This window comes from Engystomops pustulosus, chromosome 4 (assembly GCF_040894005.1).
Source record: "Engystomops pustulosus chromosome 4, aEngPut4.maternal, whole genome shotgun sequence".
In the NCBI taxonomy this organism is placed as follows: domain Eukaryota; kingdom Metazoa; phylum Chordata; class Amphibia; order Anura; family Leptodactylidae; genus Engystomops; species Engystomops pustulosus.
In genome coordinates, this window is record NC_092414.1 from 136,298,001 (window position 1) to 136,310,302 (window position 12,302).

Genomic DNA, 12,302 nt, shown 5'->3' on the forward strand with positions numbered 1-12,302 from the left:
TTAGGAACCTTGACAGTGAGAGGAAGAGGAGAAAAGAGGGAGTCAGGGAGATAGAGGGGCAGATTTATCATGCTGTCTGAAAGTCAGAATATTTCTAGTTGCCCATGGCAACCAATCACAGATCCCCTTTAAAATATTCATGAGCACTGGTAAAATGAAAGTTGTGCTGTGATTGGTTGCCATGGGCAACTAGAAATATTCTGACTTCCAGACAGCTTGATAAATCTGCCCCAGAATGTCTGAATCGCCACTTTTCGCCATTTCCCAAACATAAATAGTGATCAAATGGTCCCAAAAATGGCAGAAATGAAAAGTCAGCTCATCCTGTAAAAAATGTGACCTTACACAGGTCAGTACAATGAAGTATGAAAAAGTTATTGGCTTCAGAATAAGTCAAAACAAAAAAAAAAATTGTACAAAAGGTTTTATTGGTAAAATCCTATATAAATTATTATTATACATCTCCACGAGACTCAAAGAATTAAGTGGTGTTGTCACTTGCAGCGTAAAATGAAAACTGTAAAAGACAAAGCCCACAAGAAAATATAACATGCATTTATTTTGTCAATTTAACTGCATTTGGAATTTTTTTCCAGTTTTCCAGCACATGGCAACGAATAGAAAATGGTGCCACAAGCAAGTACAATTTGCTATGCGGTTAATAAGCCCTCATACAGTCTTTGGAACAATAAGAAAAGTTGTGGATTTTTGAAAGTGGTGAGTGGAAAATGGAAACAAAAAACAAAAAACTGAAAAAGTCCTTTGGCGGGAATAAATTAAGGGGTTATTGAAACCATTTTAGGGCGCATAACATTAGGATAAAAATTACATTTTATAATCCATAAGTTTTAAATAATTTTAATATTTTAAACTTTTGTTTTGCATTGTTCACCATCCAGCATATGGCAACTTTAACCGTCAATCAATGCAATGGATATCAATTTTTATATATTTTTTAAAAAGTTACATTTTGGGGTTCATTTATATGGTACTGAGGAGAATCCAATCTATTCACATCATAAAATTGGGTTTTGTCCCGACAATGAATAACACAAAATGAGAGGAACTAATCTTCTATGGGGAAAATGTGCAAATCTTTCCAATCTACAAAAATAACCTAAACACAAAGTGGGGACAAGTTATCAAAAGTTTCAGGGAACAGAACTGTTCTAGCTGCCCACGGAAATCAAAGAGAGCTTAGCTTTCATTTTATAAAAAACTGAGAAAATCAAAGCTGAGCTCTGATTGGTTGCCATAAGAAATTAGACCAGTTCTTCTCTCAGGCACTTTTGATAAATCTCACCCAGTATGCGTATCAATGCAAAGAATATTTTATTTTTAAGCCTAGTGTTTGATAAAGTACTTTATTTTAAGAGCCTTCTTAGAAAAAAAAATAAATGTATTTACCTGACCAATACCGGTCAAAATGTCTAAAAAGAAGATATATTTCTTGACGTTTTAAGTTCGGGCATCAAACAACTAGAGATGCATTCAGAATGTGTGAATTAAGAACCCAGGAAATTTTAAATAATTTTATTACCCTAGGTATGACCTTTTCTTCTTAACATTGTTTACAATATACTCATCTATAGGACTTTGAAAACACCAAGAAAAAAAAAAAAAAAAAAAAAAAATGTACTGAAAAGTTGTCAATGTGTCATGGTCATAATGATTCCTCCACCCAACACATCCCTCCTACCAGACCTAAGCATCATAATTCATGGCTCCACACTCTCCCTGGTCCCTAAAGTCTTCTGCCTTGGAGTCATCTAGGACTTATCCTTTAAGCCTTTACACCTCTCGCATTCAATCTTTCTTCAATCCAGTGTCTACAAAATTACTAGTCCATGTCCTCATCTCCCGCCTGGACTACTGCATTCTTCTCTGGATTCTCTCAATCCATCTGCTCGGCTAATCCATCTGTCTCCTCGATTCTCCTCTGCCAGTCTCTCCACTGGTTACCCATTGTACAGTGAATTCAATTTAAAATACTAACATGACTTACAAAATTGTCCACAACCTGTCCCCTCCATATATATCTACTCATCAGACAATACCATCCTACACATAATCCGCATTCCTCTCAGGACCTTCAGCTTCACTCTAGTACCATCCACTCTTCTCACAACCGTATCCAGGACTTCTCCCGTGCACCTCCCTTACTCGGAAACGATCTTTTAAAAAGTGTCAGACTGTCCCCCACTTTTCACTCCTTCAAACATAATTTAAACGCCCTCCTGTTCAGGATCACCTACTATACAGAATAACTGCACTGCTCTGCTCCCTCACCTTGTGTCTCCTTCTGCCCTCTCACATATATGGAGGGCTCCCAAGGGCAGGGCCCTCCTTCCTCCCGTTTCCTGATGACTGTAGTTCTTGTATTTGTACTTGTAACTTGTTGTAATGTATGTGAACCCGTTATTGATTGTACAGCAACATGGAATTAATGGTGACCTATAAATAAATAATAATTGGCAGAGCTATGCCCCCATCACAGCCAAGTACCATTGAAATTAGGCTGCAGTAGCTACACACCGTCTACACAGCCTCTGGAAGTGACAGGAGGTACTAGAAGTGCTTTTGATATTTCTGAGATACATGCATTAGCTTTATAGGATACACTTGCTGAACACAGTGACAGAGGATAAAATTAACATTCAACACTGGAGAAATAAGTATCTTACCTCTCTCTGCAATACCAGCTCCTTTGTGTACATCATGGCCTCCTCACTGAAAGGCTCCCCTTCTTGAACACTTCCAGGAATATTTCTTGCTCCTCTTGGACATTCAATGCCTAAAGAATAAAATAAAAACACACAGGTTGCAGTCACAACAGACTAAATAATGTAGAATAATTAAGCTGCCATATACTGTATTTAATCTACTTTGCCTTATGATGGATTCTGTAATACGAAATCAGCATCTTGGTTTATTACATATTTGAGCAGTTTACTCTGAGATACCTATTCAGTATGAAGGTCCAGATTTCCTGCATTTATGAGGTGATTGATGCCCATTCACTTAACATTCATGTTTAATGATAGCAGTACAAATTTTACTCTAAGTATTAGCTTTTATAATTATAAGTTGCATATTATGGTCCACTGTCTCTCAGAATGAGGCCATGAATTAATTCTTGCCATTCCATAACAGAAACAAAGATTAGCAGCACTTGGTTGTGTGTGCTGCAATCTAGCCGTGTACCATCATTCCCTGGACCTTCACGTACATTTCTTGCCGACTATAAGATGAAGGTGGCCGCTTTAAACATTAAATGACATTAACACGGATGCTTCTATTTTCATATGCTGCATATATTGGGTTTGCACCACATTATCGATTAATCCTATTCTATAACATGATGCCATATTTTTACAAGAGCACATAAAATGCATGTCATTGATTTATGCTTTAGCCTTTGGAGAATATGACAGATAATTTAAAGGTCAGAGAGGGGGTGAGAAAAAGCCAGCTGTTCCAAGTACAGTATATGCAGTATTCCGTAGCCACAATGTGAATGCAATAAAAAAAATGTAAAACCACAATAAACCAGGGACAGTATCATGTCTGTAGTACGATGCCAGGAAGACAACTCCGTATAGCTATTCATATAATAAAACTTCATTATGGCACCTTGTGTGTTGTGTTTAATTCTCCAAATGTGACTGAAATGAAATAAAACTAGTTTCTTTTCAGATTTAATTCTAATCTGATCAATTACGGTACCTTTATGTGAGTAATCATATTTTCACACTGCTGTGTTACATACCCTTCTTGTGGATTCAGGAAAGGGAAAATTTCTAGATATGCATCTACTGAGAGACTTGTGCCCAAAAAGGTAATGACACCATTAGGTTAGAAACTGTCTATCTCCATCGCCTACAAACACTACAGTCAGACAAATATTTCCAAATTGCCAACTAAATTTACAAAATCCTGAACATAGTGATGTTTGTGTGAATGCAACCCAATCCAGCACTACAGTCTGTTAATAAAACCATGAACACGGTAAAGGCAAACATGTTAATTTGTTACTTAACCCTTGCTTCAGTGAAATCATTTTGTATTTATCTTGGACATTATCTTGGGTCTCTGCCCCTCCTGCACAATACTTTAGTTTTACTTTACCCTTAGCTTGTTCCACACAACAGATTTCTTTTACTAATTGCTACATGTTGGCACTTAAGGAAGAAAAACCTAAGGAGAACTTAATCTGACATACAGACATTGGGTACAGTCCTTGGGAAGTCATTTTGTATGTTATATGGCCAGGCCTTTGATTGACAGGAAGGTAGATCTGCAATTTAATCACAACGATAACCTTCACAGAAAATGGGCAGCCATATTAACCAGTGTATATCAAGCTGAACTCCTCTATTGCAAATGTTGAAATCTGGCTGCAGAAAGTGTTCTTTATGCTGTATGTAAATAGAATTTTTAACCTCAAATCAATAAGCTCCAAATCTAAACCATAGATGTTGGGTGAGGTACAGTGTAAAATCTGTGGCAAATAAACTAAGATTCTGTCAAGAAAAAAGGCTACAACACCATTATACATTTCCTAAAGTTTTTGGTGAAAAGTTTTATTTTGGCAGAATATGGATAGAATTATGTGAAAAGTTCTCCACACTGCTGCTGATAATAAAAAATGAAGAGCTTCAGCCACATGATGACAAAGAACCAACCATTGTTCGATGAAGACTACAATGGCCATTATGAAAATCCCCCCACCCCGACTATTTTTTCAATACTAATTTCCTACTATAACAGAATCTAGCTTCTTGGGAAAGGCCGTGTAGTCCCTTATGACCTTCAGATTTAAAGTTTTGGAGATCATGCAAAAGTCCCGGAGGGGCTCTTGGATACCTGTGTGTATTGGTGGCCATGGCATCCCTAGTAGCCTTTGGACCAGGGCAGCTACCATCATTATAATCTGCTACACATCTAACCTCCAATTACTGTAACAAGAACAATGAAACACAGATGTGGATGTGAGTATGAAGCATGAAAGGATGGAACAGCCATCTACACAAGAAATATGTATATAAACCCAATTTTTATGAAACCTTAAACTGAAAAAATTGACAATGACGCAAACAACTGAGCACAGCGACGTTGAGCACAAGTCATTCATTTCTCACAAATTTAAGAGCGAGAAAAGTGTCCCATGCTTATTATTATTACACTGAACTGCTGTTTGCTGCTGACGGAGAATAAATGATCATTATACACTAATGAGCTGCAAATGCAGCAACACAGAAGCAATTTATATGCTTTCTATTTCAACCTCTGCGGCATCCAGTGGACATCACAGAGCGGGGTAACTACCTCATGCTAGTTTCTAGACTGTTATTAGTATGATCCTAATGGAAATGCCAAAAGGAACAAGAACGGAGTCTCCGCCTATTTATAGCAACCTTGTCATACACTAGGGAAGAGCATAAAAACATATAACGGATGTCTACTTACCAGAATTTTATGGATTCTCATACCAAAGTAAAACACTCGTCGTCTAGTGCTATTCCCTTATCTATAACTAATGTCAAGGTTATGCACCCATAGAAGAATCTACTAAATAATAGGTCTGACATCCTAATGCATGTACAGTTGTGGCCAAAAGTATTGGCACCCCTGCAATACTGCCAGATAATACTCATTTTCTTACATTAAATGTTTACAATCACAAATTATTTTGTATTAAATATCTTCATTTATTTTGCTTGCAATTAAAAAACACAAAAGAGAATGAAAAAGTCAGATCATTGATCATTTTACACAAAACTACAAAAATGGGCCGGACAAAAGTATTGGCACCCTCGGCCTAATACTTGGTAGCACAACCTTTAGACAATAACTGCAGTTAACTGCTTCTGGAAACCATCAATGAGTTTCTTACAATGTTCTGCTGGAATTTTAGACCATTCTTCTTTGGCTCCAGGTCCCTGAGATGTGAAGGTGCCTTCTCCAAACTGCCATTGTGAGATCTCTCCACAAGTGTTCTAAGGGATTCAGGTCTGGACTCATTGCTGGCCACTTTAGAAGCCTCCAGTGCTTTCTCTCAAACCATTTTCTAGTGCTTTTTCAAGTGTTTTTTGGTTCATTGTCCTGCTGGAAGACCCATGACTGAGGGAGACCCAACTTTCTCACACTGGACCCTACATTATGCTGCAAAATTAGTTGGTAGTCTTCAGACTTCATAATGCCATGCACACGGTCAAGGAGTCCAGTGCCTGAGGCAGCAAAGCAACCCCAAAACATCAGGGAATCTCCACCATGTTTGACTGTAGGGACCGCGTTCTTTTCTTCGAAGGCCTTTTTTCCCTGTAAACTCTATGTTGATGCCTTTTCCCAAAAAGCTCTACTTTTGTCTCATCTGACCTGAGAACATTGTCCCAAAATGTTTTAGGCTTTCTCAGGTACGTTTTGGCAAACTCCAGCCTAGCTTTTTTATGTTTGTGTATAAAGTGGGGTCTTCCTGGGTATTCTAGGGAGGTTAGCCACAGTGCCATGGGCTTTAACCCCTTCCCACCGCAGCCCTTTTTTGCGGTTTCATTTTTCACTCCCCACCTTCAAAAATCCAACTTTTTATTTTTCCATTGTAAACCATCACTTGGTAGAATGATAGATCGCCAGTATGTCCCTTTAAAGTTCCTGGTCCCCATGTTATAGGGGCCATTGTTTTGTAACTGGACTTTAGATCCAGGGTTTAGATGTTGCAGGGTTCCTGCCTTGATTGCTCCTCTCCATACTCCATGACCTGTTATATACCTGACCCTTTAGCTGCAGGTGTGGGTGTTCAGATTGTTGAGGAGCAAATGGACAGAGGCAAGAGTTGCTGGGTGCGGTTGTTCTAAAGAGAAGACCAAATGCAGGACCTGGACTACACAGCGGGAGCAAAAGCCTGAAAAGCTGGGTGAGAGCCATTGTTGGACTATTCCTTTTGTATTGCTACCCTGAAACTAAGGACATTATATTTTCTTGAGTTCTTCTTGGACTGTGTTAAATAAATCTTTGGACTTTTATTTGGACAAACCTGCCTGGATGTGAATTTGTGCCAGACAACAAGTCTGTCTGAAGGGTCCATTTCCCACACCATGTACAGATCTGCGTGATGGCTTGTTTTCTGCGTAACAAATTCCACTTCAAAATGGTGGTATTTAATATTCCATGACGTGTACTGGGAAGCGGGAAAAAAAATTCCAAATGCAGTGAAACTGGTGGAAAACCGCATTTGCGCCATTTTCTTGTGGCATTGGATTTTAAGGATTTCACTATACGCCCCAAATGACATGTCCAATTTATTCTTTGGGTCGGTACGATTATGATGATACTAAATTTGTATATGTTGCATACATATACAAAAATAAAAACCTCCCGTTACTATTTTTCAGACTCCCTAGGGTACTTTAACCCTAGGTTGTCTGATCGATCCTATCATATACTGCCATACTATAGTATGGCAGTATATGGGGATATATGAAGATATATGGGGATATGGGGATCGCACACTGTAATGAAATAGTTAAAACGAGGCAGCCTCGGGTCTTCATGATGTCACAGGGAGCGACGATCCTTGGTAAGATGGAAGCAGCGGATCCTTGGTTGAAGCTGCCGTCAGCGGGTTAACACCCGTGATCGGTGCTAGCACTGACCGCGGGTGTTACCGGTAAGCCTTTGCTGCAATATGCAGCAAAGAATTACCGGCTATGCAGAGGGCTCAGCCAGTGAGCCCTCTCCATGTACCCGCACCCGGCATGTGACTTACTTGTGCTCAGGCTTCCTCACAATTTTGATTCTCAAGTCTTCAGACAGTTCTTCAGTCTTCTTTCTTTTCCCTATGCTCAATGTGGTACACACAAGGACAGAGGTTGAGTCAACTTTAATCCATTTCAACTGGCTGTAAGTGTAACTTAGTTATTGCCACCACCTGTTAGGTGCCACAGGTAAGTTACATGTGCTGTTAATTACACAAATCACATGATTTTTCAAACCGTGCCAATATATTTGTCCACCCCCTTTTTCATGCTTGGGGTGGAATTATATCCAATTTGGCTTTTTGACAATTCTTTTTGTGGTTTTCCATTGAAGAATGAGGATAATGATATCAAAGAATTTCTGATTGCAATATTATTTTTAGATTTTCTGAGGATTATGTGACAGAATTGCAGGGTTGCCAATACTTTTGGCCACCACTGTAGATAAAGTCCACTCCATTTTACCAAATTTCAAAAAAACAAACACACAATTGGCTGACTAAGGTGATGTCAAAAATAGTGAATGGCTTTCCCCTTCCAGCTCTCAAAGAGCAAGTCACAAAATTGTCAGTCAGCCAAGAAGCTCTGAGCATCGGCACAAACGCAATTTGTTGACTTGCCACTTAAAAATCATGCGAGAAAGCAACAGATTAAAAGATGACCGAGGTGATGCTGAAGGAGGGGGGAGCCCATCTTATTACTTAATTGGCTCAGAGAAAGGAATAGGAGATTGGATGGAATGTCACCTTAGCAAAAAGGACAGAAAATGTGCATGCAGACAGTCGAGGCGTGTTAACCCTGAGGCAGCCACAACAGTTTGCTTCATCATTTAAATGAGCTGTATTCTGACAGATGGAACAACATTCATGTACAGCTAATGTGTACCTATGACTAATCCATCAGCTCATGTACAAAATTCAATTCTAATGGTTGCAGTTTAAAACAAGCCTCGCAGGCCCTCACATATTTCGGTAACTAAACAGCTTTCCACCATTTTGAGGACATCACAATGTAAGAGACTGGTTATGCTGTAAAAATGGTAATAACTCCTCATTTAGGAGCATTTTATAAAGGTGAACTGCGATAAAAAAAGCTTGCAGCAACTCAGATGATATTCCCCCTCCTCTTGTCGCCCTACATCCATATAGAATACTCTGCACTCTGCAAATGTCAGTGGCTCACTAGCACCTGAATTTAAAGGGGGGAAATAGGATATTCTGAGCTGAAAGATGACACGCAGAATGGAAGCACCCACAGCTCATCCTCCGTCACAGACAAATGGCTCCTCTCATCCAGGCTGATGCTACAAAGTTAAGCCCAAGCACAGACTGGTGCAGGGCCTAAATGATATTATCAGAAGGAGATACAATCACATATCAAAAACATCGTCTTTTACAGCTATACATACAGGCTGATTTCTATGTACCTGAAAGGGGATGTACAGAAAGGAAAAGGACATTTAAAAGGACATCTACTACCAGGATCAAAGATTGTAAACCAAGCACACAGACATACTGGTGTGTGCCCCTCTGGCTGGATCTGCCAGAGTATGCCAAACACCAGTATGGCAGTAGGCTTGGTTTACAATTGTTGACTCTGGTGGTAGATCTCCTTTAATGTCCTTTAACTATTCCCACAATCATGATGCTGGGGAAGTACTGACATTGTGTGACAAGTGTGTGTCATTTATATGTAAATATCTAGTTCTGTAAACAAGGCCACTGCACAGTCCATGATTCATGAAGCAACCCTGGTCATGTTCCATTGGCACAAATTTGCAAGCTTAAATAGTCCCCTTTCTTGTTTTCTCCTATTTCAATCTGCAAAAAAATAGACTCCATTATGGTCAATATAATTATTTAGGCTATGTTGGTGTTCATAACTTTAAGGGGAATCTTTCAGCAGTTTTGACTATATATATATTCCAGAATTGTAGCAGGACTGGGGTTGTGACTTCAAACTGCTGATCTCCAAGTTATCTGCTTTACAAGGTTCTTCAACCCCTTTCCCGTCAGAGAAAAGACTATAGCAGGCTTCTCAGCCTATACTGAGAGGGAAGGAGCTGTCCATCCGAATCCATCTATCCTCAACTCTGTAGTGGCATCGACCATCTTCTTTGGTGTCGTTTGTTGGGGAAGCAGCATCTCAGCGAGGGAGAGGAGCAGACTGGACAAACTGATTAGGAAAGCCAGCTCTGTCCTGGGGGGTCCTCTTGACACAGTGCAGGTGGTAGCTGAGAGGAGGACACTGTGTAAGTTGAAGTCTATTCTGGAGAATAGCTCCCATCCCTTGCATGAGACTGGTGGCATTGGGCAGCACCTTCAGTGACCGACTGCTTCACCCCAAATGTGAAAGGGAGCGTTATCGTAAGTCATTCCTCCCCGCTGCCATCAGGCTATTCAACAAACAAGGCCCAAACAGAAGTAACCTGCGCCCCCCACCTAACCAGTCCCTGCAGGTCCCATCCACAGACTAAACATCAAACTGCCGAGCATTGCTTTTCTCTTTTTTGTCTTTTTATCCCCCTTTTCTTTTTGTTCATTTATCCCTAATATTATTGTTGTCATAGTTTGTACTTCACACTGTATTCTCTCTGCTGCTGTAACGCTGTGAATTTCCCCACTGTGGGACTAATAAAGGATTATCTTATATAGATCTAAATTCATTTCCATAGTCCTGCTAACATTCTATTACTATTATAGGAGCAGGTACGATCCTAGACCAATGCATGGAAAATAAAGTCTATACTCATTCAGTCCATAACATAGATTGATAGGCGACCATATAGTGCAACATGACAAGCTTTGGTTAGATTCCCAAGAACACAAGTCAACTCCAACATTTAAGACAATCTGCAAAATGACTGGTTATTTCAATTTTACAGACACATCAAGAGGTTGTCGTGTTTTTATGATGAAATCAAATGAATAAACCCACTGCTTTGTAACAATCTGGGGAGTGCTGTTCATAGACAGCAGGCAAGCTTTCTCTAAGGACTGACAACAAAAAAAGGTTTGCTTTATTTTCTGTTTAAACAAGGATGAAATAAACAGAATTTTTAATAGCTAGGAACAAATGGGATGTTTACACAATAAGGAGGTGTTAAAATGCACGCTACAAAACCATATGTTTAGGATTAACCGTCTAACATCATCAAAATTAACCGTTAATGCTGTAGAGGCCCAAACCTGTCAACAAAAATCTACTTCTAATGAGTTACATATTACCCATTTTGTATTTCCTGAATTACATTTTACAGAATACTTTTTAGTAAGGTCTATTGAAGCTACAGTCACAACCGTCTTAGGATTGATTATCAAATAAGATTGGTGGGTCCACAACTCTTGGCACCTCTGCCAATTTGCTTAATGTCTGGATATGAAGTAAATAATAAAGAAAGAAGAGAACATTTATACTGTGGCTTTAGTAGTTACTGCTCCAGGATTAAATATGGGGCCATTCAAGCACTGTTGATTCTTCAGGGTGCAGTCACAGATGGCGCTAAGTTTGCCCTTACCAATGCAGAGGTAGCGCCTGGGGAGAGAAGGCCTCGACCTGAGCACATATGCATGTCCAGTGAAACGCATTAGATCGGTGACGAGATCCAGGTTTCTTTCATTTAAACAATACAAGACACTGGGTGCTGGTTACTGATCCTTGTGTTTCACTGCAAGAAATATGTGATCAGGATGAGGTCCACCCCTGGGTGCTGGTGTTGCATTTGCATGGGTGTGGTTAGTCTGTGAAAAGGCAGATTTTTATTTTAAAAAAGACACTTCTAAAAGGCGTCATTTCTATAGAAGTTAGGCCATATACAAACAACAGGGCCGAACTTGTAGATTGGTGGGGGTCTCCGTGATGGGACCCCCACAGATCACTAGAACAGGGGTCTGATGTACCCCCAATCGCACCATTGAGAAGTCCGGAGCAGCACGTTAATCTTTATGGAGATTGCAGAGCGCCTTACTGTATAGGGCCTAACTTGCTTTGTGGGAAAACCCATTTAACCACTTTATGGGTTGTTTTATGCTGCATAAATGCCCTTAACAGTCCTTCATACAGAATGATGTGACTACCGCTAGTAGGTTATAAGCTGATAAAGGGTGTCTTGTCAACCTATATGTTGCTAATTAAGGTGAAATATATACTTAATGCTAAGGTGTTGGGGTCCCATTGTAGCTTTATTTATTCAGCCAGTGCACTGGCTAAACATAGTCCAGAAAGAGTGTTAATGTTAATATTTTGTGGTGGAAAATGAATTATCTTTAATATGACACCAATAGCAGGTTTCTAGGTGCTATAGGATGATAGATAAGAGTGTGTGAAGTAACACTGACACTGCAGGCTCTGGGGTAAAAGTGGGGGCCAAGAGCTGAGCAGTCTGCAGAACAGACAAGTCACATGTTTTAGAAATGCATCTGAACCAAAGACCAGCCTCTAGGACTACAAAGAGGATTCTGTCAGGGTGCAAGATAATTTATAACACACATATATATTATAAGGCAAATGCCTGTAGGAAGCAGAAAGGCAGATTTGCACTGCAGCTGT

General features: G+C 39.7%; 1 protein-coding gene across 2 annotated transcripts in view; it reads right to left on the reverse strand.

The window, feature by feature from the left end:
• SND1 (staphylococcal nuclease and tudor domain containing 1) overlaps positions 1-12,302 on the reverse strand; it is a 402,857-nt gene that overhangs the window by 155,502 nt on the left and 235,053 nt on the right. For both annotated transcript variants that reach the window (XM_072147568.1, XM_072147569.1), the window contains exon 16: positions 2,685-2,794. In XM_072147568.1, the coding sequence (XP_072003669.1) occupies positions 2,685-2,794 (110 nt within the window). The remainder of the gene's footprint in view (positions 1-2,684; positions 2,795-12,302) is intronic.